This window comes from Equus przewalskii, chromosome 1 (assembly GCF_037783145.1).
Source record: "Equus przewalskii isolate Varuska chromosome 1, EquPr2, whole genome shotgun sequence".
In the NCBI taxonomy this organism is placed as follows: domain Eukaryota; kingdom Metazoa; phylum Chordata; class Mammalia; order Perissodactyla; family Equidae; genus Equus; species Equus przewalskii.
Window position 1 is genome coordinate 21,479,081 of NC_091831.1, and position 25,819 is coordinate 21,504,899.

Genomic DNA, 25,819 nt, shown 5'->3' on the forward strand with positions numbered 1-25,819 from the left:
GTAGCTCTTACAATGATCTCATGAACACGTGTTTTGTTCCAGATACAAATGGAAGTATAAAGAAATATGTTATTCTTCCTTCTCTTGAGCTCTTTAGTAGTAGGTCAATATTAGTTGAAATAATTAACTTATTGGGTGACTTTATTTTGGTATTATTTCAGACTTACATAAGAATAGTACAAAAAACTCTTGTGTGCCCTCCTTCTGGATTCAGCAAGTGTTTACATTTGTGGAATAATTAATTTTTAATTACTTCCTTAGGCCAGTCCCTGAGACGAATAGGACCTTGTCGCTAGATGAGGTGTACCTCATTGACTCGGGTGCTCAATACAAGTAAGTGAGCTTGGGCTGCCACGGAACTTGACTCCGTTGAGTCAAGACAGTTGAGTAGGTGGACCAGCCAGGCTGCAGCCAGGAGCGCTCAGCTGGTGATCTCATTCTGCGCCTGCTACTAATAGAATCATTCTCGTGTCTTGTCCTTTTTTTCACCCCTAGTTGAAATAGCCCAGTTGTGACTATTCCCACAAAAGACTCTTTGACAGAAATGTTTAGACCTTGGCCGGAAGTTTCAAATACTAAATAAATAACTGAAAGTAAGCTTTTAGAACCATTGGAAAGTCTTCTGCCTCAGCCCGTAAACTGCCTGCTCACTCCCTGAACTTGTAGCGACCCCAGGGCCTTGTGAAGGGAGGGCTTAATTTTGAATGAATGAATGAGAAACGAGAGATGCCCCTGAATATCCGAATTTCCTTCTTCATGTCTTCCTGCTTTCACAATCAACCTCTAGAATAGTTTCCTCAGAGGAGAACCCCAGATTTCATTGGGTCTTGATGTGAAACTCATGGAAGGAGCTGAAATAGGTGTTTTCTGCATTAAGAGGGCAGGAGCAAGGCCTTTTAATGCTCCATTCCCCTCTGCAGTTGGGTCTGGGGCTGATGGAGAACCTAATTATTAGATGAGCTCAGCCAAGTAGGAAACCACAACCTAGCCGTGGGAGTTAATAATAACAACCTAGAGCTAAGGGTATCAGGATTGCTTGGGGAATGGTATAAACTTTGGGTCACTTCTAAATTTTATCAGGATTCTGGAAGTTATCCTTTCTATATTGGGTGTGGATTAAGGTGTTCTAAGAGATTTGCCTGGGTATTTTTAGGGTCTAGTAAACTTCTTGCCATCCTGACAGGAGGAATTGGAGCTTGGCTCTGTTTTGTTGTTTCCTTTGTCCTCCTCTCTCTCGTTCTTAACCCCAGTGATAGTGTCTCTTGTGAAACAGTCCTCATGTGGTAGACCAAGAGTGTGTGTGTCAGGGCCTGAGTTCACTCCCACTACATTGGACCATCCTTGCATTTACACTTTGTCTCATTTTATTTTTTATAACAACTTCACTGAGATATAATTCACATACCATATAATTTACTCACTTAAAGTGTACGATGAATGGTTTTTAGTATCTTCACAGAGTTGTGCTGCCATTACCATAGCCAATTTTAGAACATTTTCATCACCCCAAAAAACAAACTCCAGTGCCAGTAGCAGTCACTTCCCCTTTTCCCCTACCTAGGAACCATTGCTATACTTTCTAGCTCTATGGATTTTCCTATTCTGGACATTTCACATAAGTGGAATTATATGGCCTTCTGTATCTGGCTTCTATCACTTAGCATGTTTTCAGGGTTCATCCATGTTGTAGCATGTATGAGTGCTTTGTTCCTTTGCTGGATAATATTCCATTGTATGGATAATACCACATTTTGTTTATCCTTTCATCAGTTGATGGACATTGAGGTTGTTTCTACCTTTTGGGTATTATGAATAATGCTGCTATGAACATCCATGTACAAGTTTTTGTGTGGACATATGTTTTCAGTTCTCTTGGGTATTGACCTAGGTGTGGAACGGTAGGTCATAGGGTGACTCAATGTTTAACCTTTTAAGGAACTGCAAACTGTTTCCAAAATGACTGCACTGTTTTACATGTTCACCAGTAGTGTATGAGGGTTCTGATTTCTCCACATCCTTGCCTATCTCGTATTTCAGCAAAAGCTTATTTTGACTGAAAACTAATTTGTCTTTTCTTTTGGAAAGAGATGGAACCACAGATGTGACCCGGACCATGCATTTTGGGACCCCTAAGGCCTACGAGAAGGTAGGAGCAGAAAACTCGAGATGCCCTCTCTACTTTGTTAAGAACAGCATTGCTTTTTGAAAAGGGATTGTATAAATAAGTAAAAATTATATGTGGGATAGTAAAATAGCTCGTTACTGTGGAGGCAGGCTTATCTGCTTTGTGACATCCATGTAATTAATTATTGGAGAAATTTAAAAGCATTCTGTCTGCTAAGGTCAAAGCAGCTCAGATTCAAATTTAAACAGTTGGCCTTCTCTTGAGTCAGGAAGTCTCTTTGGGGATGGGAGTCGGGTAGTGAAATGTATGCTTTTTGCAAACAATGTCTAGATTTGATTCTGAAAGCCACTTCCCTTCCTTTTTCAAGTTCAGTGTCCTATTTATAGGCTCAACTCTCTAGGAGCCCTCTGAAATGACATACCCTGCTCAGTTTCCAGTCTCTCTGGCATGGAAAGGAGGAAACAGCTGTGAGATAGAGAGATGTGTACCAGGAGTCTGGAGACTGGGCTTCTTTTTTGCCGTTTACTGGCTCCATGACCTTGAGTGAAGCACTGAGACCCTCCGTGAAAACAAGGATAAAAATACCCGTCTCCAAGGCTGGTTGTGAAGGTTCCGTGAACCAGCAAGCTCCCAGGCATAGACGCTGCCCAGTGAATGGTGGTTGAGTCTCTGAATCTGTTTTTCCAGGGAGTGCCTTCAGCAAGTTTATCCAAGGGAGAGGATTTTATGCAGTGCAGGTGGCAGATTTCATAGTTTTGGTCTCTTGCCTCGTCCATTTGTAGGTGCCAGCACCTTAGAAGAGTTTTGACTTTGGGTCCGGATACCTTTGGTGTGGGACTCTTTTTGGGCTGTGGAAAGAGCCCCAGACCGGAGTGAAGAGTGTGGAGTTTAGTCCTGACTCTGCACCTTACTGGCAAGCCACTAACCTTCCAAACAGCACTTTTCTTGTCTGAGCAGTAGGGATAGCCTCTGAGTGTAGCATGGTGGCGAGGAGCACAGAGGGTGAAGGAGGACTGCTGGCTCCCAGGTCAGATGCTGCCACTGAAGCACTGTGTGAGCCGGAGCGCCCCTTCATGTCTCTGTACAGTGAGGGTGACGGGAGTGCCTCCGTCATGCAGTGTGGGGTGAAGCGTACAGGGCTTAGTGTTCCCGGCACAGAGTGGCTCAGTAAATGCTGGCCAGTGTCATCAGTACTCTTGCTTTCCCCACTCTTTCCTTTCTGGGGCTCAGAGGACATCGAATGTGTCAGAATGTTCATTACAAGGGAGACACCTGTGGGGTCGTCTCTCTGACAGTTCTCTTTTGCTAACGTTAATTTCAAGATTTTCTGGAAAATTGGCCCCAAGGCCAAGCTTGTTTCCCACCAGAGTTTTTTTCTTTTTACTCCGATTTTCTCAGTGGCATTGCTAAGAAGCCTTCAGAGGCAAGGTTTTCTGAACTACCAGAAAACTACAGGATTGGAGCATCTGTGCCTGTTCTGCAACATGCCCCCTGGGTTTTTTTTGGCAGGAATGCTTCACATATGTGCTCAAGGGCCACATAGCTGTGAGCGCAGCCGTTTTCCCGACCGGAACCAAAGGTAGGTGGTTCCTCCTGTCATATGGCAGGCTTTTTCTTGATCAGGCATCAAACATGTGTAAGTCTGAGTGGAGGAACATGTCCTTCCCAGCCTGGGCAAGCGAGGGTGCTGCATGGAGTGAGTCTCCTGGACCCGCTGACTGAGCTCAGAGGGCCTCCCAGGGAGCCAGGCTTAGGATGGGGCCCCGTGTTGGCTGCATGCCTCTCTCCTGACCACTTATGGTGTTGGATGACACATGTGGGTGGCTCTGAGGAGAGGGCAGCAGGGCGTGAAGTCTTTAGGGCCTGAGTGAAGTTGGTGCAACCTCCTGTCTGCCCTTAAGCGCTTGGCCAGTGTCTCCTTTCAGGACCCTTGGAATTTATTTTACTGGAAACCTGACTTCAGGTATGTACCTCTTTGAGGACTGGTGGATGGGGCATCAGGCAGGGAGTTGACAAGATCCGAGCCTTGAATCTGCTTAGATGGGGCCTGCACTCATCTTTCTGGGCATCAGTTTCCTCACCTCTCATGCCTGTCTGCCTGCTTGCAGTCTGGTTAGAGTCTCATCTTTGTAATTCTGAAACCATAGGATCCCAGAGCTGGGAAAGGAATGTCCACGTCATCTAATGCAGGCTTTCCCTGCTGTAGGTGACCAGCCCCTCACTGGCATCCTGGACAAATGATCCTCCAGTTTCAGAGTGAGCTCTGAGCTGCCCTCCTCAGGAGCTCTGATTGTTGGAAAGTTCTTCCTTGTGCCCGCTGAAATCTCAACCCTCCAGTAACTTTTACCCACTGGTTTCTGTTTCACCTCTGGAGCCAAACATAACAAATCTAATCTCTAAAGTGCTTTGCAAATTGAAAAGGACTGTGCAAACATCATCAAGTGGTTCTTTATATGTCTTTCAGGCCACCTTCTTGACTCTTTTGCCCGCTCAGCTTTATGGGATTCAGGCCTGGATTACCTACATGGAACAGGACACGGTGTTGGGTCTTTTCTGAATGTTCACGAGGGTCCTTGCGGCATCAGTTATAAGACGTTCTCTGATGAGCCCTTGGAGGCGGGCATGATTGTCACTGACGGTTGGTGTCCCTCACATAGAGGGTGTGCATAGATCCTCCTGCTGTTTTGAAAGCTCTTTGTTTCTTATTTTGTATTTTTAAAGTAAATTGGAAATAATTTCCTCCTCCTGTCACCTGGAATTAAACAACAACAACAACCTTTTATAATTATAAATGTAATACATGCTCATTGTGGAAAAAGTGAGACTATAGAACAGTATAAAGAAGAAAATGAAAATCATTTGTAATCCAACCACCCAGGGGAAACATGACTTAATATTTTGATTTGTTAGCTTTTGGTCTGTCATATATGTATGCATCTTTTTCTTATCACTGAGATCATACTGGACATATTGTCTATATTCTTTCTTAATGTATTGCCCTTTCCTATGCTATTACCAAGTCCTCGTGAATATATTTTAATGCCTGCATCATCATGACTTAGGGATAGGCACCATGTGGGTCCCCTGTTGTTGGCCTCCCTACCCTGCAGCCAACTTTCAGGAACTTTAGAGCCTTTCTCTCTGTACCTCAAGTGCCTGTTAAATGTGGCCATGTGGGAGGAGGAGGCATCTCTGACTCTTGCACCCGGATTGCGTAGGCCCTTCATCTGGCGGTAGGAGGCAGGGCTGTCATCCCTTGAGTGAAAGCTCTCTGTGCAAACATCCTCATTGTTGGTGGCTTCTCATTGGGGATCTGGTTTGTTTTAGAGCCAGGGTATTATGAAGACGGGGCTTTTGGAATTCGCATTGAGAATGTTGTCCTGGTGGTTCCTGTGAAGACCAAGGTCAGTAATTTTCTATTTATTTATTTAAAAAATTTCCTTATTCTTTAATGGGGTAAGATGAAGACTTTTGTGTTTGGACCCAAGACTGTGCCTTTCTGGGGCCAAAATGGAGCCTCCTTCCCCTGTTATCAGGGACTTTCCTGGAGTTCACTCTCTGTAAAGCCAGAAGGAAAATCCTTAATGAACCGGAACCCAGAGCTGGACCTCACGGAGCCACAGACAGGCCCTTGCTCGCTGTGCTTTGGGGCTCTGAGTTTACTAGAGGCAGCTTCTTGTCCTGACACCTCTTAAATGCTCCTCCGAGACCCTGAAGCAGAATCTCTAAGGCTGGAACCTGGAGACCGTATTTTCTACAAATACCCCAGGTGATTTTTGTCAGGTAAAGCTAAGGAATCCCGAGTTATCCTATGAGGGAGAGGCTGAACCACCTGTCTTATTGCCAAGAGTTTGCAGAGCTGTAGGTGCTGGGCTTTACCGAGAAAGACCTGTTTCCTTCCCCTCCACTGGGGATTATGGAAATTGCAGTTGGAGGGCAGTGGCTCCCTAAGCTTGCAAACCGATTGACTGCGGGGGAGTCTGCTCTCTGTTCCCATATTGAAATCACTGTTCTTGAGAGTGGCCTCTCACCTCATTCCCAAAGGCCCCGCCAAGAACAAGGACCCAACATGCTGTTGTGTGCCCTGGCCGTTCTATACTGCATAGAGTGGACAGACCTGTTATCTGTCACTTGATGGGCCTGGCTGGGTCAAGGCAGGCCACATAATTGACTGTTAAAGTGATTTTTGGGACTTATACCCAGCAGAGTCTTAAAGACCAAAACCAGAGATGCCGCTGAGCCCAGATACATCCATGCCCTGCCCCTACTTCCTCTTCATCACAGTAAATGTCAGCTTTGTGGACCTGCTGCTCGGAGCCCCTCAGCAGCCTTTGTTTGGGTTTTCTGATGGCATGGGCTGTTTTCACAGCAGAGCAGCTCTTGGAAAGTGACACCAGCTGTGTTCATTGTGCCTCCTCTGCCTATTAAAAATGGTGACCAGCTAACCACTTCTTGATTCCTAGTTACACCTGTCTCTGAGGGGTGATCATGTCTGGTGGGAGTGACCTCGTGGTGGTTCATTGTGGTAAAGAGAGTGAAAACTTAGTTTTCTTTCTTCTCCCACAGTATAACTTCAATAACCGGGGAAGCCTGACCTTTGAACCTCTAACTTTAGTTCCAATACAGACCAAAATGATAGATGTGGATTCTCTTACAGACAAAGAGGTAAAGAGGGAGTCTAGGGGGAGGCAGAAGCATGTGTGTGTGTAGGGGGCTGTGTGGAGAGCTACCCCATGTTCTCCACTCCATTCTCACTTTTTGAGCTGGAGGTCTGGGCTAGCCTAGTCTGAATATCCTAGGTCTCCTGAGGACTGTAGGCGCTTGTCCTGTATTCGCTGGGCCTCCGCCTAGAGATAGTCCTGTCCCCGCTGCCATGGTGGGGCTGTGGGGTTTCATGGGTGGGAACAGTGTGCCATTGCTTTCCAGGAGGGCAGGAGTCATAGCTGTACTGAGGCGCGTTTAGCAAACAATGGGCCATGTGTCTTCCCTACGGAAAGCCAGATGGGTGGTGGGGCCTGTTGGCCATTGCACATGCCAGATTGTTTCTTGTGTTGCATGAAACATTAAGGAAATGAGAAGGAAAATCTATTATCATATGCCTAGTTTTCAAACAGACAAGGAGAGAGGTAGTCCCTGCTGTTCTGATCACTCCGGGCTGTGAAAGCCTTCACAAAGCGGGAGCACAACAGTGCTCACCTGTCAAGCACAGAGCGTTACAGGTCTTGAAACCCCTGTAAATTCTAGGGTGGGTCCCCAGGCTCATGAGGCCAGGTGAGGTGGCAGGCCTGGGGACCTGGAGTAAGGCTTTGAGGATCAGGCAGGTGATCAAGGTCAGAGCAGAGACAAGAGTCAGAAACAGGGCAGTAATAGCACTGGACAGACAAAATAGTCCCCGAGCCAGGAGGACAGAGGCCAGAGGGACACAAATTCCAGAGCAAGGCAGGTGGTCAGAAGTCCCAGCAAAAAGCAGATGATTGGCAGGAGCCAAAAGCAGGAGAGTCGTGGTGGTTACTTGAGGAATAAGAAGTTTCTGTTACCTGAGGCAGCTGCTGGCTTCATCCCAGGGCCCTCTTGAGGCAGGAATGCATCCTCAGTGGGGCCCACTTGGGCCTCGTGCTTGGCGCTAATGGAAAGAGCCTCTCAGGCCTGATGGAGCCCCCTTCTACAGGACTGTGGAACAGGATTCTCCCAGCTAGAAGCCTCTTCCACCTTACCCAGCTCGCAGATGGGTGACAGAAGAAGGTTATCCACTTCCTGCTTAGCTTTCCTCTCTGCTTGGGCACTTCTTCTTGACCATCAGTGCCCTTGGCTCAGCTCAACATCCCCACTCACAGGACTTAAACGGGCCCCGCCAGTGTGGGTTTATTCAGCTTGTAGATGGACACAGCACAGGAAGTTCAGCCTGTCAGCAGCACAGTGCCAGGTGTGTCTCTTCAATGGGAAGAGTCCCTCCAGGGCTCCCAGGGCTTCTCTCCAGTGCCTGTAGGGGATGGCTTAGGTGAAGGGGACAGGAACACGTAAGTGGGCATGGGGGCCACCCTGCTTAGAAGCCTTGTGCTCCACAGGAACCAGTATCTTTTGTAATGGCCCTTGGGCACAGTTCCAGGGTCTTGGCAAGGGGCTCTCCAGCAATAAGTCATTCCACATTCTTGAAAGCCCAAGGTTAAGGCTTCCTACCAAATAATTCTAGGTCACATGGTCCTTGCTGTCCACATAAAGTGTACTATCAGGAGGCATTTCTCCCGTATGACATTTCACTTTATCCAGGGAAACAGTGCATGAGGAAGATTAAGTGAAGCCATTTTTCCTTGAGGGAGAAAGAGTTTGGTTAACCTGTGGACCCACAGTCCATCCCAGGGCATTGGCTGTAGACCAGTGGGCTCTGTTGTATGCAGCGGTTCATTACTGTTCTTTGCATACCCAAATCACTCAACTATTCTTCTGGCCAATTAGTTTTTATAGGGCAGATAATATCTTCTTACCCTGGGGATCATAAACATTTTCCACAAATAACAGTAGATGACAGTATTTAATATACCAAGTAGAGTAAATTTATTATCTCTTTTAGTGAAATGGTCCCTTTCCAAATACCACTTAATAAATCTGGGGCTTCATTCTGTCTGAAGGCACAGTAATAACCCACAACAAGATTCTGTTCATTGGGCTTTTAAAATGCCTGGTCATTGCCTTTTACCATCTCAGACAGACTCTCATCAGTCGCTTCAGGGACTTTTTGGGTTGGGTCAGCATTCCCATCATTTGTCACCAGATGGCAGCAGAGGACTTTGGTCGGATGTGAACATGGGCAGCTCCAAGTCGACTGTCAGCGCCTTTGGGATTTTGCTCAGGCTCCCTGAGGCTGCCCCCACCTCTGCTCCCCCAACCCAAAAGGGCCTTGGGAATTTCACTCTGACCCCAGGGTTAGCTGCTGCTGTCACCCTCACTGTTGAGCTGCTTTGAACGGCAGCCTGCCTTGTGGCCCTGCCTGGCCTTGCTGCTGATCCATAGCAAGGCCTTTTGCTGTCCTTTTGACTCTGTCCCTGTCCCCGAAGCCCCACAGGGGCTAGTAGGCTCTTACCAGTGGGGAGTGGAGCCCTGGCTGTGTCAAAGCTGGTTGGCAACACCACACCATCTGTTTGCCCTCTGTGCCCATCTCGCCTTTGTTACCTGGTCCAGACTGTGTGTCAGTGTTGCCAGCTTTGCTGCAGCTGGGTGTCTGGTCAGGCCTACTTCATAGACAGTAAAGGGAGTGGGTTGTCCTCTTGGTAGAACTCACTTCACTCCATCCTTCAGCTCCCAAACCCAAGGGGGAGATTTCACCCTTTTATGACTGCAGGACTTTCACCATCAGGTCCAATAGATCAGTGCCCACCCCAGGCACCAAGTCCTGTCAGGCTTCCTTCCTTTTTCTCTCTTGGTGTGGTGGCCGCATTCAGTTGAGGGTCTGAAAGTCAAGCTTACTCCCTACCCATCTCTGCAGGGCCACAGTCCTTGACCACCAAAGGTTTTGGATTCATTTAGACAGCCACACTCACAGGACCCACATCTTGGTTTACTTAGCTTTGTTAGTGGATATGGGGTAGGAAACTCAGCGCATTGGCAGGACAGCTTCAGACGTGTCTCTCAGCAGGAGTCTTCACAGCAGATGAGCCACACGGGTAGGTGCAGTCACTCTGAGACCCCCTGCCCCATCTCTCTTGATATGTCCTGTCAAGGAGAACACCTGGTTACGAGTTACTCTGCCCTCAGGGAAGCCCAAAGCCCTGGCTTGCTGTCAGGTATTTCAGTTCCCTCATAGTCATCGCCAGCCCACATGCAGTAGACTGTTCTGGGAGCATTGTCACCATAAGTGATGTGGCCTGGTCCCAGCTGTTTCCAGGGGAATAGAACACAAGGAAGTCACTTGTCCATGAGCAGGGAGAAAGGGTTTTGTGCTCCTTTGCTCTCATCTTGTGGTCTCAGCGTGTGGGGCCCTCCCCGTTGGCCTGTGTAGCCTCTGGTGAAGATGTGGTGCTGGATACCCATCCGTCTGTCTTCCCTCTTGCAGTGCGACTGGCTCAACAACTACCACCTCACCTGCAGGGACGTGGTTGGGAAGGAGCTACAGAAGCAGGGCCGCCAGGAAGCTCTCGAGTGGCTCATCAGAGAGACGCAGCCCATCTCCAGACAGCATTAATGCCTCCCTGGTTTTTGTTTTTGTAAAATGCTCTGGGGAGAGGCAGAAGCCTGGCAGACCCCTGACATCTTGCCCCTTTTCTCTCCTCCTTTCTTACCTCCCCTTTTTACTTTTAGACTCTAAGAAGAACTGACAATCTTCTCATCCTCTTTGATATTTTCTTGCAAACACTTGATCTTTTATGATTTTTTTTTAATTGTTGAGAACAAGCCAAGAATAAAATTGCTGTACCGGAAGGAAGGTCCCCGCAAAGCTGAGCACTCGGTCGGGGCGACGCCCCAGGCAGCTGCAGTGACTCTGGCCAGTGATGGAACAGTGAGCGCTCTGTGACGGTCAGGTTCCAGGTGCTAGTGCATTATTCATGCTCGCCTTCATGCTCATGGGACTGTATTTATGCTCAGTGAATAAAGTGTCGAAGCAGCATTGTCTCAGCGTCTTTCCTCATGGCCCTGCCCACCGTGCGGGTCAGGCATGCTCGTCTCCAGGGCAGGTGGCCTTGGGGGAGACGTTTTTTGGGTGGAAGGCCCCCTTTGAGAAGAGATCCCTGCCCTCCCTCCCTATTTTCTGAATCAGTTGTAGGCCTTTTTTGCTTTTCTCTAGAAAACCTAATATTTTGGTGAGTGTTTTTTTCTGATTTTAAAATGTCATTGATGTACTAAAAACAACAAAAAGTCATAAATGTTGAAAGTGACAGTCCTCCGTGATCCACCGCACCGTAGACCTTGCAGATGTCGCACCCGCACCACAGCACTCACCGTTTCCCTACTGTAGACAACCTGCTAGGAACGGCGCGTGCCTGCGACTCCCTGTCCTGGGCCTTTCTCTCTGCTTGCATGTTGGGCAACACCAGGGGTCAGCAAAGCTAGTGTCCCTGTGACTTCAGACCATCATGGTTGGAGAGGGGACAACACTTCCTCACCTCTTGGCTGGGATGTCTGAGGTGTGATCTGCATTGTGTCCCAGGGTTTCCCAGGGGTACTGAGCCCCACTTGCCCACCTCGTAACTCGTTCAATAACACACCCTTTATTTTCTTCCTACCCTTTTGTGTCCCACTTTCCCTTTCTCCTACCAGTATTTCCTGGTGCCATCTCCCAATAAACCGTTTACATGCAAATCTTTGTCTTATAGGGTCTGTTTCTTTAGGAACACAACCTGAGACATACCCTGTAGATATAACCACTATTATCTGCTATCTATTTTTGCTGATTTCTTTCTTCATATTCAATATTCGGTAACATAGAATGAGTATGTATGTGTGTGTATAAAAGAATATATATGCACGCACACACATCACTTGCATAAACATTGGGTCATTTTATGTATATGCAGTATGCTTTCTTGGCAATATATCCAACTTGTTTTTCCATATTGGTACATATAGATGTAATTATTTTTTACTGACTGTAGACTGTTCTGTTGTATGGCTATGTTTTTAAAACTAGTCTCATTAAATCATAAGCTATCTCTTGGATTTGGATGGCTTTGAAAGATGAATAAATATAAGCAGACTTTGGCCATTCACCAAAGCATGGCTGGCAGCGTCCATTGCTTTCTCCAGTGGGGAAGCACAAAATGAACCAATCCATATTTACCATACAGAACCAGGATGGCAGCAAAGAAAATTTTACTAATAGAGTGAGTCTAAATTGTCAGCTTAAAAACAAACTTGCCAACATTTCCACTGCCCTTCCTGCCTCCTTTTTGCTCAAGGATCATTGATTCCAACTTGCTCTGCAGGAGAAAGCAAGATACATGGCTGGTTCTCAGGTTATATTTGTAACGCAGCCTCACAATAACGGGATATATTTTGATCCACTGAAGATAGATCAATTCTTGAATGCCTTTGGTTCACGCTTGCTCCCATTTCTAACATGTTTCATAAGATAGGCCTGAAAAGAGACGTTTCTCCCCAAATGATAGGCTATATTAGTCATGTTTCTCATCTCTTATCCCTCTAAAAGTCAGAAGTCCTCCCCTTTCGGACTCAGACCGCAGTCTCTCCTGTGATAGCTTGAAGGTTTCCCTCTCAGGAAGTGGGAGCCGTGAATTTCAGTTGATTTGAAGTTTAAACAGACCGTGACTTAAGTGTGATGGCAACTCCACTGTTTGTTCATCAGGCTGTTAAGCCTGTCACTTCCCCAGGCAGCCTCTGAGCCAAGTTTTAATTGGCTCAAGCCCAAGAAGCGAAGTCTCCTGGTGCCTGGAGCTTCCTGCTCAGACCTGCATGTCTGGGCCTTACGTCCAAGAGACGTACACCAGGTGAGATCGCCCCAGAAAGATTGAGGACTAGAATAAGACTAGTGTGCAAGAGTGCAGTGGGAAGATGGGGAGATAAAAATGTGGATCAAAAGAATCACTGTTTTAAATAAATGATAAAAAAAAATTGGGGTGCAAAATAGGCGTTATGCTAAATTTATGAAGTAACTCCAGGGAAGTGGATCTTGTTTCTTTGTCTTGCTCACTTTATCCCTTCGAGACATTTTATGTGCAAGATAGGATTCAAGGAAGAGTATAAGATGAGGGGCCCTGGCTGTGAACACTGAGGGGCTGACTTCCGGAAGCTTGTTCACCTTCTCGTAAAAAATCCATTTGTGACGCTTGTGCTGGGAGAGTGGCCTGCCCCACCATGCCAGCTCTCAGCACTTGTCTCCCTGGGGTCCATCCTGGCATCTAGCTGTCCGGCACTAACAGTCATTTCTCATCAGATAGGAGTGCCTATTGTGAAAGGAACCAAGGCTATACTTGCAGCCATGAGGGAAGTTTTGCCCTTGGTGTTTCCCAACAGCTGGGAGATTTATACCTGCAGTGACATGGAGACTCAACATGCAGCACTTTGTGACACCTTTCAGGCAACAGCTGGAGCACACTTGGCTTCTAGGGGGAGATGGCAGGGAGCAATAGGAAGATGGGAGAGTGGAGGAGGGAAGCATGGCAATTTTAATGTTTGCGCTGGTTGCTAGTTACTGAAAGTAGTTGGAACACAGCAGAATTAAATTCATAGGATCAGAGTTTAAAAACAAAATTGCAGATTCTGGCAAGGTGGTGGCAGTTGTGTCATAGTTTTTTGAATTTCTCCTAATCACTACAAAAACACAGAGAAGGGGCCAGCCTGGTGGCATAGTGGTTGGGTTTGTGAGCTCCCATTGGTGGCCCAGGGTTCACAGGTTCAGATCCTGGGAACAGACCTACACACTGCTCATCAAGCCATGCTGTGGTGGCATCCCACATGCAAAATGGAGGCAGTTTGGCACGCATGTTAGCTTGGGGACAGTCTTCCTTGGGCAAAAGGAGGAAGATTGGCAATAGATGTTAGCTCAGGGCCAATCTTCCTCACCAAAACCAAAACCACAGAGAAACTGGGATAGCAAAACTAAAACTCATGGATGAGATCTACCCCAAACACAGGTGACAAGTATCCCCTAAAACCCTTAATATGAGCAGGTGCAGGGTAACAAGCGTGTTAGCGTCTGTGCAGGAGGAAGTCAAAGGAAGCAATGGGGTGTGTGATGGACCTGAGAACCCCAAAATAACCATCAGGAACTCAAAATCTCAGTGAGCCAATTTGATATGGCAACTGAAACTGGGAATGGTTTGCCTTCTCCAGTAGGTGAGTGGGAAAGATGTGTGGTAAGACGCGCAGGGGCTGGAGCAGTCAATGTCCCAGGAACTCCTAGGACAAACTGAGGACAAGCTGCTGGGAATAGGATCCAAGCGGGAGCAGGGCAGGTGCAGTAGACACAAAGGAAAGAGGATGTTCAGTCAGAGGGAACAGAGCCAGGAGATTGCAGAAAGTAAGTGCTGTGTTTCTGAACACTTTACAAACTCAACAGAAAAGGGGTTCTAGAACCCTATAAGAAAAAATATCCTGGTTCGAGTCTCTCTTTCAGAAGGTCAGGAAAATTAATTTCACATAAAAATAAGTAACAGAAAAAGAGATAAAATGCTATACAAACTTGAGGAAAATAAGGTGCAGAATGACACGCCCACAATGAAAGCACATCATAAAGACGTGCCCATAAAACAGATGAAAACAATATTCCAAAACACATTTACAAATTTAAAGATAATATATACAAGAATGACATAAAACAATTAGAAAAGCTGAGAAATTAAGTGAGTGAACTTAGGAAAGAATTAGAAAACAGCAATCATTGTAAATATGAGGACTAAACCGGAAGAAACACGAGAACAAATAAACACGAGACAATGTCTTAAATAGAAGATGAATAAGAGGAACATTGAAAAAAATCAAAACAAAATGAGTAAAAGATTTAAGAGAAAGTGACAGATAGATAAAAATTTAACATTTATATAGTAGGTTTCCTCAAGGAAGAAAACTAAAGCAAGGAAATAGAACAAATATTAAAAACGGTAATTCTAGAAAATATTTGTGAGACTAAAAAAACAAGAAACAGTTTGAAACTACTCATTGAAGGGAAACACCATGTAACTGAATAAATAAGCCCAGAGTGACCAACAGAACATATGATAAAATTATTGTACTTGAAAAAGAAAAAATCCTTTAGTATTCAGACAAATGATCCAGTAACTTACGGTAGAAAAAATACTAGACTGCCCTTGGAATTTTTCACAGCAACATTTTAGGTCAGAAGAAAATGAAATAATGTGGGTTGTGGTTACAAGGGTGTTCATTATAATTTGTTAAGCCTCACATTTGTTTTGCGGTTCTTTGTGCTAAATTTAACAAAACAAAGTTAAAATACCAATGGTGTTCAGGTGGGCAAGTTAACTGAGTTAGAGCCGGTGAGATTGGGTGTGATGGAGGAGACAGCAAGTGCCCTGTGTGAAGGAGGCGGGAGCTGCCCATGTGCAGCTGATTTGCCATGTTGTTAGTCCAGACCCGGCCCCAGAAGATACTAACCACCACCTGCTCAGAACGAGCCTTACGTCTTACCTTCGGCTTATGGGAAACCACAAAGGGAGGAAGAAGAAGATGGCTGAGACCTATGGTCAGGACCAGTTTAAACCAGTTGAAGGCAACACGGTGGTCTGACTTGACCTGATGTGGACCCCAGCTCATTATGTGTTCATTGTAATACACTACCATACTAAATGACACACCTACTCATGGCCATGGCAGGAAACACCAGCCCAAATAAGGAAGGAAAAGAGGTGGCATCCTATTCCCCCAAAAAGCCTGCCCAGTTCCCTGAATAGCTATGAATATTCCTCTCCTTCATTACCTTGACCCCTTATAACAGCTGCTTGATTGCCCCAAGAGCTGAGAGGTTGATTTGTGACCTTTGTTGCCGCTTCTCCATTCTTTGGCCATTTAATAAAGCTCGTGCTGGTGGACACTCCGCTTCGGTTTCATTTCAACTCTGTGACACTGAACCCGAAAGAACACTCTGAGGAAGGGGCAGATGGTGGGTCTGAGGCGTGCCTGTGGGCCCCTCCTCGGAGCCTCTCCCAATGTGGGTCAGAGTCCCACAGGAGTGAGGCAAATGTGTAACGATGTGATGAAGAGGGCTCACAGGAGAAGCATAAAAACGTGATTTTAAAGAGGAGCTGAAACTCCTTGTGTGGGACATATCCCCGTTTTTAAACATTTCCAGCCAGTTTAACACTGAACAAAACAAAAACATGTGTGGGTCCAACAAAACACATGTGTGACCTGAAATTGGTTCTTGGGCAGCAGTTGTGTCTCATTGGAACGTAAGCTCCTTGAGGGCAGGCACGTAGCCACCACCCTCTCCCAGCAGCCTTGAGGCCAGGTGTCTGCTGCTGAATGAAGGGACGACTGCCAGCAGCACTCAGACACCTAAGGCTTAGGTGTGCCCACTGTGCTCTCTTTGAAAGGAGATGCTGCAAAAGACACACCAGGTCACATAGTTGAGAATCTCTTTCTCAGTCCAGAATGCTCTGTATTCTAATTGTTAGGGAGGACTTGTGTGTGTGTGTGTGTGTGTGTTTAAAGATTTGGAAGGGACCATATGAGGAAAGTGAGGTCCAGATTGAAGGCCCAGACCGACGTGCACCATTTCCTGGTCTCCTGGCTCTCAGGCCAGGGCTCTTTCCCCCAGGGAGGGCTTCTTCCCCAGTGCCAGCCCCAGGAGCAGGGAGAGCCCCTGGCTCCAACCTCCCTGCCTGAGGGTCCCCTCCTGTCCTTCATCCTTCTAATTCCTTCCCTTCTTAGAGTCTAGTTCAAGTTCCCATGTTTCTCCATGAAGTGTTTCCCAATTGCTCCAACTGAAAGTCCTTGCTCTAAATTTCTTTTGCCTTTACTTTCTTCACCAACCGTGATAGATATTCCCTTCTTAAAAGTGAACTTTTCCCGTGTCTCTCCTACTAGACTTGTAGCTCCTTGTGGTCCAACACTAGCTATTGCTCAGGACTGGGCACACAGTAGGTACTAAATAAACATTTATTGATTGATATAATGGATGAAGGCATTCCAAACACGTTTACAGCAGAGTGGATAATGCGGGCAGAATTGAATCCAGTCCCATCACTTATTAGCTGGTGACCTTGGACAAGTTGCTTATATTCTCTGACCTCCAGTTTCATCATCTGTAAAATAAGTGTAATAATGATATCTACTGATAGCATATTTGTGAGGGTTAAATGAAAAGATGTACACAAATTTCTCAGCCCACTTCCGGACAAGTAGGAAGCACTCAATTAGCTGTTTCTTCTTATGATGGGGCACCTATATTTTTAAACAGGAAGGAAGGGTGCCCATTCTGTTTTAAATTCTCTGCTTATTGTCCCCGAATTTCTTAATTATTGTCCCTTAATTTCTTCCTTCCCAAATACTCCCCAATTATCCCATATCGTTATTGGTTAAAATAAACTTTATTGTTTAGAACAGTTTTAGATTTACTGTGAAGAGAGTATAGAGAGTTCCTTTATACCCTGCACCTAGTTTCCTCTAGTATTAACATCTCATACTGGTATGGTACGTTTGTCACGATACTGAACAAATGCTGATGCATTATTAGTAACTAAAAAGGCCATACTTCATTCAGATTTCCTTAGTTTTTACCTAATGTCCTTTTTCTGTTCCAGGAGCCCATCCAGGATGTCACATCACATTTGGTTGTCATGTCTCCTTAGGCTCCTCTTAGCTGTGACAGCTTTTGGGCTTTTTGTCTTTGGTAACTTGATAGTTTTTGAGGAGTACTGGTCAAATATTTTGTGGAATTTCTCTTTATTGGAATTTTTCTCATGCTTTGAGTACAGTTATAAGTTTTGAAGAGGAAGATTACAGAGGGAAAGTGTCGTTTTCATTACATCTTATCAAGGGTACAGACTATCAACATGATTTTTCCTCCTGCTGTTGACCTTGGTGACCCGGCTGAGGTGGTGTTCGTCAGGTCTCTGTACTGTAAAGTTACTCTTTTAATCCTCCATTTGCAAAGCGTAGTCTTTGGAAGGAAGTCACCGTGTGTACCCACACTTAAGGAGTGGGAAGCTATGCTCAATTTTCTCGAGGGTGGACTGTGTACAGAAATTATTTGGAATTCTCTTGCACAGGAGACGTCTCTCTCTTCCCACATTTGTTTATTTATTCAATCATTTCTTTATGTCTGTATAGACTTAGAGATATTTATCTTAGAGTTTGCAGTATAATTAATACCATTTTATGTATTTTGTTGCTCAAATTGTTCGAGCTTTGGCCATTGGGAACTCTTTCAGTTGACTTCTGTGTCCCTTTGACACACTCCTATGTATCATCGTGTGTGTGAGTGTGTGTGTGTTAAGCACTTCTTTACTTTCTGGCACTAGAAGATGCTCCAGGCTCATTTTGTATATACCTTGCCCCAGTTCTGGAATGAGCCATTTCTCCAAGGAGCTTTAGTTGCTTTTATTGGAGAAAGGTATTTAAAACCACTATTTGGGCATTACGTGTGTTCTTTGTTACTGGATTGCCATTGCTCCTAGGCCCTCTCAGCTGAGAGCAAGGAAGTATATGTATGTATACTAACATATATGTATTTCTCTATGTAACCATCTGTATCTATATTAAGCTAAACATGAGTTCATACTGATGTCTCCAACTGGAATCCATTTTCCCTTCCCCCTGCTTATCTCCCACTCCACTAGTGAGAAACCCGGCTCCCACCATCCCCCTCCGTTCCCTTAGTTGTTCAGTTGCGGTGCCCATGTGTAGCAGTATTAGGACTGTTAACCTGTACCCCAGGGGGAAACGACTGCGTCAATTCCAGTACAATGTTTACGTGCAGTTCCTTTTGCTTTGGTTTCAGAGACTCCACTCATTTCCAAAGTTACTTAAGTCAGCGCCCTTTCCTCCCACTCCCTTCAGTGAGGTCGCTTCGTACATTTTAATGCAGTTAGATTGTTTTGTCACATTCTGCATTCCCTCCTGGGATTCCCTGAACTCCTAAATGGGTTTTTTCAATTTGCATATGTTAAGGTTCCCTCTGTCCTGTAAGGTGGAGTGCACAGTGTCGGGTATCCACATTTACAGTATCATACAGAATCGCTCCACCACCCTGGAAGAGATGCCCTGTGCTTCACCTGTTCGGACTTCCCTCCTCTGCCCCAAGCTCCTGGCAATGCTTACCTTTTTATTGTCTCTTATAAAGCTTTGCCTTTTCTAGAATGTTAAATAATTGGAATCATAGAGTATCTAGGTTTTTCAGACTGTCTTCTCTAACTTAGCAATATGTATTTAAGATTTGTCCATGTCTGGGGCCGGCCCCGTGGCCAAGTGGTTAAGTTCGTGCTCCACTTCGGTGGCTCAGGGTTTCACCGGTTCGGATCCTGGGCACAGACATAGCACCACTCATCGGGCCATGCTGAGGCGGCGTCCCACATGCCACAACTAGAAGGACCCACAAGTAGGAATATACAGCTATGTACCAGGGGGCGTTGGGGAGAAAAGGAAAAAACTAAACCTTAAAAAAAGAACAACAAAAAGATTTGTCCATGTCTTTTTGTGGCTTGCTAGCTTATTTCTTTTTATCACTGAATAATATTCCATTGTATAGACTCACCAGTTTGTTTGCCCATTCTCCTATTGAAAGACATCTTGGTTGCTTCGTATCATAATTTTTTTTAAATAGGAACTTTTTTTTCTAAGGAAAATTTTGTTTTTATTTATAGAAGTAGCACGTGAAAGGCAGGGTACTGTAGTGGTTAGGAACATCGTTCCAAAGCAGATGGCACTGTGTACTAGCTGTGAGTCCTTGGGCAAGATTACAACCTTTCCGAGCCCTTGTTTCGCTCTCTGTAAAGTGAGGTTAGTAGTGGCCTCTCCCTGCCATCTGGTCATGACGACCGAATGAGACAGCTCCTGCAGAGTGTGTCCCTGAACATTAGCTCGGCACGTATGCCCATGTCTTCCAACCCAACCTGGGATGCTTGTTTTTTAAATTGCAGCTTTATTAAGATATAATTCATATACCATACCATTCATCTATTTAAAGTGAGACACGTTGATGCTGGTGCTTTCTTGATCTCTCCAGAAGGTGTCAAAGGTTTTCACACAGAGACATTACGACTCTAAGAAGCATCTTCATTTCTGAGTCAGTAAAATGTGAAACCTACCTTGTTACAGAAAAACTGACCAAACCAGCTTGGGTGTTGTGGTCTGGGGCTGCAGTGAGGCTCCTTGGAGAAGGACTGAGTGGAAGGGGTCTGGCTCTCTCCACCATCCCATGCTCTTTTTCTTTCCTCTGAGGGTCAGAAGAGTCTGCAATATGCCCAGGTACGGTGGTGGAAGACATGTGTTTCTGAACAAGAGACAGATTTTTGAAGACAAGAATGATGAATGCAGGGAGATGCTTGAGAAACCACAATGGAGAGATCCTAGTCTTCCCACAGCTGACACTGTCACATGCCAGGGGTTAGGAGGGCGTTACTCTGGGAGTCAGGCATTGGGACTTTCCAGCAAACCCCTGCAGGGTGGGCACAGCTGCATCTGAGGCCTCCTGTGTGTTCTGCCAGCAGATGGCAGTGTCGTTCTTCGGAGAGAGCAGAGACCACCAGCGCCAGAGGAAGCGAGCTGAATTACAGATATGAAGTAAGACCTGGGAAGGACCCTCATGAACTCTCTCATACTGGTATGGAGGCTGGCATGTGGCTGCCACTGAGTGTCCTCTCAGAGGTCCTTGTACCCAGCCCATGACTGTAGGCAGGAATGTAGGTAGAGTTCAGTTAACAAAGATGGATTGAAATGCCAGGTCTGATGGGACCCTCAGCTGCGTATGATGGGAACAGAAAGACGCATCCCACGGGGCCCCTCACAGATCGTGTGCTCTAATGGAGACATGCCATGTCCAAATGTGACTACAGCACAGGGTGGGTTATAACGTGAGCGGAACAGACAGGAGGCTTCTATGGAACCTCTCTAGAGCTTCCCAGGTGCTCTGTCACATTGGCACATCCTGTGCCTGCCTCAGACCTCCCTGGGCTGTGTGAGTCCATTTGGTTAGAGCGGCCTACCTCTGGCCTCTGCTAAGATGGCTCACCAGGATAGATGCTAGAAAGTCAGCACAGCCTCACTCTCCAGGCATTTTTTTTTTTTTTAATAGATTTTACTTTTTTAGAGCAATTTTTGCTTCACAGCAAAATTGAGGGGAAGGTAAAGAGATTTCCCACGTACCCCTGCCCCTGCATATGCATAGCCTCCTCACTTATCAACATCCCCCACCAGAGTGGTACATTCGTTACAATTGATAAACCTACATCGACACAGAATCACCTAAAGCCCGTAGTTTACATTAGTTTCACTCTTGGTTTTGCACATTCTATGGGTTTGAACAAATGTATAATGACATGTATCCATCATTATAATATCATACAGAGTATTTTCATTACCCTAAAAATCCTCTGTGGTCTGCCTACGCATCTCTCCCCCTATCCATCCCTGGCAACCACCGACCTTTTGCTGTCTCCATAGTTTCACCTTTTCCAGAATGTCGTATACTTGTAATCACATAGTATGTAGCCTTTCAGATTGGCTTCTATCACTTAGTAATATGCATTTAAGTTTCCTCCATGTCTTTTCATGGCTTGATAGCTCATTTCTTTTTAGCACCGAATAATATTCCACTGTCTGTATGCACCACAGTTTATGTATGCATTCATCCACCGAAGAGCATCTTGGCTGCTTCTAGGTTTTGGCCATTATGAATAAAGCTGCTATAAACACTCATGTAGAGGTTTTTGTGTAGACATGAATTTTCAACTCCTTTGGGTAAATACCAAGGAGGACAATTGCTGGATCTTATGGTAACAAGATATTTAGTTTTGTAAGAAACCATCAAACTGTCTTCCAAAGTGGCTGCACACTTTTCATCTTCACCGTCAGCAATCTTATTGCCTTTTCTTTTCCCTCTGGACTCTTCCTTTGCAGCCCCATGTGGCTTTCCCCTGACCATCCCATTTTGTCTCAAATGAGAAAACCCTACATAGAGTCCATTTTATGCAACAGGAAGTAGAAGGCTAAGGGTTCCCTTCTACAGTGCTGTTTCCTATTTAAACAAAGGCTTTGTGTCGTTATCTCACTAGAAGTTTGTATTCACTTGGACCCCAGGATCTTTTTCTGCCCCCTCCACGTGTTGTGCTTTGTATTCTGTAGTCTCAGTTGGTCTGATTAGTTCTGTGGTTTGGAGCTCAGCACTTATAAGATCAAAATCCTTTCTTGAGACCCCCAAGTGAGCCAGAGGGTTTCTTTTGTTCCATGATCATAGCCAACACCATTAACGTTGTCCCCTTTGTCATGGTGTCCTGGCTTCTCTTCCCCCATCCTCATCTCTTCAGTCCAAAAATGAGGTCCTTCAGCTTCACTTTCAGGGCGAGCCCCACCCAGACTCCAGGACCACACCCATCCTCTGTCAAGCTGCCTGCTGAGCTGATTCTGAGCCCTCTTCCTCTGGGTCCCATTTCTCCCTCGGGTCTGCTTCTAAGGCAGGGCCTGGGCTTCTGAATGATCCTCTCTACCTGAGATCTGCTCTGGTTTCCCACTCAGCCCTCTGGTGGCTCCTGGCCTCTGGGATGGCCGAAGTATTCACCTGGTGGGGTGGGGCTTACCTATCACTTCCCCACTGTGTGAGCTTCGCTTGGTTCCCTGGCTTCTCTGAACCACAGTTTTTTTCTTCCCTAAAAGGGACGTGAGTGGTTAATAATGCTGCCTTGTATAAATCTTATACAAAATAGGTGTTCAGTCCACGCTGGTTCCCATTTTTCCACCTGCTCCTGTCTTTGCATTCCTGAGGCCTGGAAGGCCCTAGCTTGATTGATGCCAACTGTTTGCCTGTCTATGTTTTTCTCATCCCCAAATTACAGAACCCCATGTTCCTTTATACCTGGTGGGACACTCCCCTTTTGTTGGACGCCTCAGAGGTGCCACCAGCATGGAACAGTGCCTCCCACCCCCTCTCCAACACCACCGCTCTGTCGCTGTGTTTGTGTTGCTGCCTGCCCCAGGGATGTTTAGGTTCAGATCCCTGACTCTGCCAGGCTACTTCCTGCTGTGGTCTACGCTTCTCTTCCCGGGCAGTCAGGAAACACATGGCTTATTCCTCCGTGGTACAGGACTTGGTCGCAACCGGGTGAAGGAATGTGGACAATAGTGCAGCCCGTTACCATCCTGGGCACCTGGTTCAAAGAGCATCTGGTAAGGAAGGTGGGTCACTTGCAAAAAATCAAAGAAAACAAAGAAAACAAACAAAAAAAGCCCCACTGCTGATGCTTGGGAATACTTGAGTCTAAGGGACTGTGTAAAGACGGGCAGAAAGGTCTCTCTGCTGTGCATATGTTGGAGGCAGAGTCAGGGCAAACACTTATTTTACTGAGTACTTCCCAAGTGCCAGGTCCTCTTCTAAGGGCTACACATTTGTTGTTTCCTTTAATCCTCCCAACAACCCCAGAAGGTGGGTGCTATTAACAGTCTAATTTTATATGTAAAGAAGCTAAAGCTGAAATGAAATGACTTGTTCAAGACTGCACAGCTAGTAATGATGGAACCAGGAATTTCCCCTGCAATCTGACTCCAGAGACCGTACTCCTATCTGAGAGGCGCTGTTGCCCCCGCTACCCCCACCCACTCCCGTCCCCATGCTGATTTCACGTAGGCAGCGGACATTTGCAGATTTGGACACACTCCTTGAATAAGCAGGACATGGTGGGAAGGCTTGGGGAGCTGGGGGAGCACTCTTGGTGATTCTGTTATGAAGGAGATTGTATTTGGCATGATCGTGGGTCAAGGAATAGCTTCTACAGACACAGATGTACATGTTGCAGCTGTCCTTTGGCAGGGAGGTGACAGAATATGAGGTACTAATGGGTGAAAAAATCCATGTGCATAAAGTGAAAGGGAGGTTATTACTGTCCACCTCCCCACCCCTGTGTGCAAGTGCAGAATTAGAGGACATATGTATGAGAGATAGACCTGATGTTAATTGGCAGAATGCTCTTCATTGCCTTATGGAGCAAGGTTCATTAATTAAAACATAATGTTCAGTGTGACTTTAAAATTAAATACCTAAGACATAATGTCTCATGAGGCAGACATGAAGGGGAGTTATTTATATTCTTGCACTTTAGTGTGTTAACTTATTGTATTATTTAAAACTAAATCCACTCTAGGAGATTTGGGGTGATTCTGTTTGGCCTCTTCTCAGTGAACTTCATGCTAAGTTTTGATACCTTGACTTGTGAGGTCACCCCATCCCTTTCTCTTTCTTTTGTCAGTATCAGTTAGTGTCACCAAACCGTTTCATTGAGCATCTGTTTCGTGGGTGGAATGGGAAGAGCTAATAGATCGTGTGTCTACCACTGAAGAACCTGCAATGTATTGGAGGTAGAGTTTATTGGGCAGACATATCGTCACATTCTACATGTGATAGAAACTGTACCAGCTGTGTTGTCATTTGGAAGAATTAGAAACTGACTCTGCCCATATTTAGGAAAAAAGGTGGGTGGGGGAGGGATGTATGGAAGGTTGTTGGTGGCATTGGTGTTGGGCATCAGGAAGAGTTGGTGTCAAAGGGCTGCAGACACTGCTGAACCCACCCTGCAAACCTTCCCTCTGGCTTAGCACTCCTTGGCCAAGTCTCAAGGTCCCAGGAATAAGCATCTGATGGGTCAAGCCTGGGTCACTGGCTTGCCTCAGGGGCTGGTGTAGACACAATATGTCCTCTTGACTTTGGCTAGTAGAGGAATCAGTGCGAGGTGGCAGGAGCTGGGACTTACTTTCTGCCCAGACCTGGCAAGTTGGGGAATTCTCCAAACAGGAGATGGAGGGGCTAAAAGAGTGGTGAGTGTTGAAGGCTGGAAAGCCCAAAACAAGACAAAACTGCCCCCTGTAGACACAATGGCAAAAATAACCAACTATAGAGAGATGCTTGTATGTATCTTGCTTTATGCAATATTAAGGTTTTAACAAAGTTATGTTTGCAAGGAATCCTATGTCAGATGGACACAGGCACTGCCTATTCAAAGGAACTCTTGGTGCCTCCTTTTGCAAACTAGTGATACAAAATACAGCCTCGGATTGATTTGGTGTTAGTGGCATGGTCCGATAATGGATTGTTCTGAAGCAGATTCAGCTGCCTGGGTAACTGCACAGCCCTGGGGAAGGAAGAGCTGAGAGTTTTCCCTCAAAGGCCTCTTTCCTTGAATAAATCGTGATGGGAGATTCCATCACAGACTCCATAATCTCACCAGACAATTCTTCCTTAAGAACTGGGTACATTGGGATTCCCTTGCCTTTCTTTTTTCATGTTTATCTGATTGCCTCTGTGGCTCCTTCAGAGCAGGGAATGAGTCTGAATGATTTTCCTTTGAAGTTTTCTCGACAGGGTGCGCGTTGGATGGATGCTGTTGCAGATGGACTCAAACTCCATCACAACTGGTATTGTTGGCTGGTATGGTTGGTAGAGTAGGTGATTTTCTTGCTCCTTTGCCAGGGATGTCAGTGTAACAGCATTTTTTTAACTGAGTGCCTACCAGGAGGCCCTTCAGTCTCCTCAAGGTCCTGCATTGGCTCTGAGGGCCTCCTAAGGACACAGCCCAAGGCCCATCCTCCTCTTGCCTGAATTCCACAGGGGTCCTGAGTTGAGGACACTCAGACACGTTTTCTTGCTGCCTTGCTCTGTTCTCTGGTCCTGTCCTGTGAGTAGGTTACCCCCCATCCCTCCCACCCCCAGCCCAGACCTCCATGCTGCCTGACAAAACCTCATCTGGTCTGTTTTAAAGGGAAGTTGAAAGTATTGTCCACTGTCCCTGTGTGGACACACTGTGTGGGGGCTACAAGACTCTCCTCCTTCTCTTTTCTCTCCTCTTAAGAAAAGTCTGGAGTTTTAGTTCTGTGACTTCTCAGGCACCCTTGAGAGTCTGTAGAATTCTGTCCTGTCACACTCGGCCATCAGGGGGCTTTAATCAGGAAGCTGAGTCTCAGAGCTCTGCCCAGGAAATCCCAGTGCCCAGAATTGTGGCGCTCCTTCAAACCAGCAGGGCCCACATTCAGGGATTTCCTGGCCAAGTGAAATTTCAAGACAGCATAATTTGAAGATTGAATTTGCTA

The 25,819-nt window shown here is 46.0% G+C and overlaps 1 protein-coding gene across 4 annotated transcripts in view; it reads left to right on the forward strand.

Moving 5' to 3' along the window:
- XPNPEP1 (X-prolyl aminopeptidase 1) overlaps positions 1 to 10,722 on the forward strand; it is a 54,558-nt gene extending 43,836 nt beyond the window's left edge. For 3 of the 4 annotated variants that reach the window (XM_070633530.1, XM_070633535.1, XM_070633542.1), the window contains 7 exons: positions 262 to 333; positions 2,086 to 2,146; positions 3,635 to 3,704; positions 4,590 to 4,763; positions 5,453 to 5,529; positions 6,692 to 6,790; positions 10,173 to 10,722. In XM_070633530.1, the coding sequence (XP_070489631.1) occupies positions 262 to 333; positions 2,086 to 2,146; positions 3,635 to 3,704; positions 4,590 to 4,763; positions 5,453 to 5,529; positions 6,692 to 6,790; positions 10,173 to 10,301 (682 nt within the window). In that variant the 3' untranslated portion in view covers positions 10,302 to 10,722. Of the gene's footprint in view, positions 1 to 261; positions 334 to 2,085; positions 2,147 to 3,634; positions 3,705 to 4,589; positions 4,764 to 5,452; positions 5,530 to 6,691; positions 6,791 to 7,780; positions 7,836 to 10,157 lie in introns of all 4 variants that reach the window. The other variant, XM_070633547.1, reaches the window with a different exon arrangement.
- The last annotated feature ends 15,097 nt before the right edge of the window (positions 10,723 to 25,819 follow it).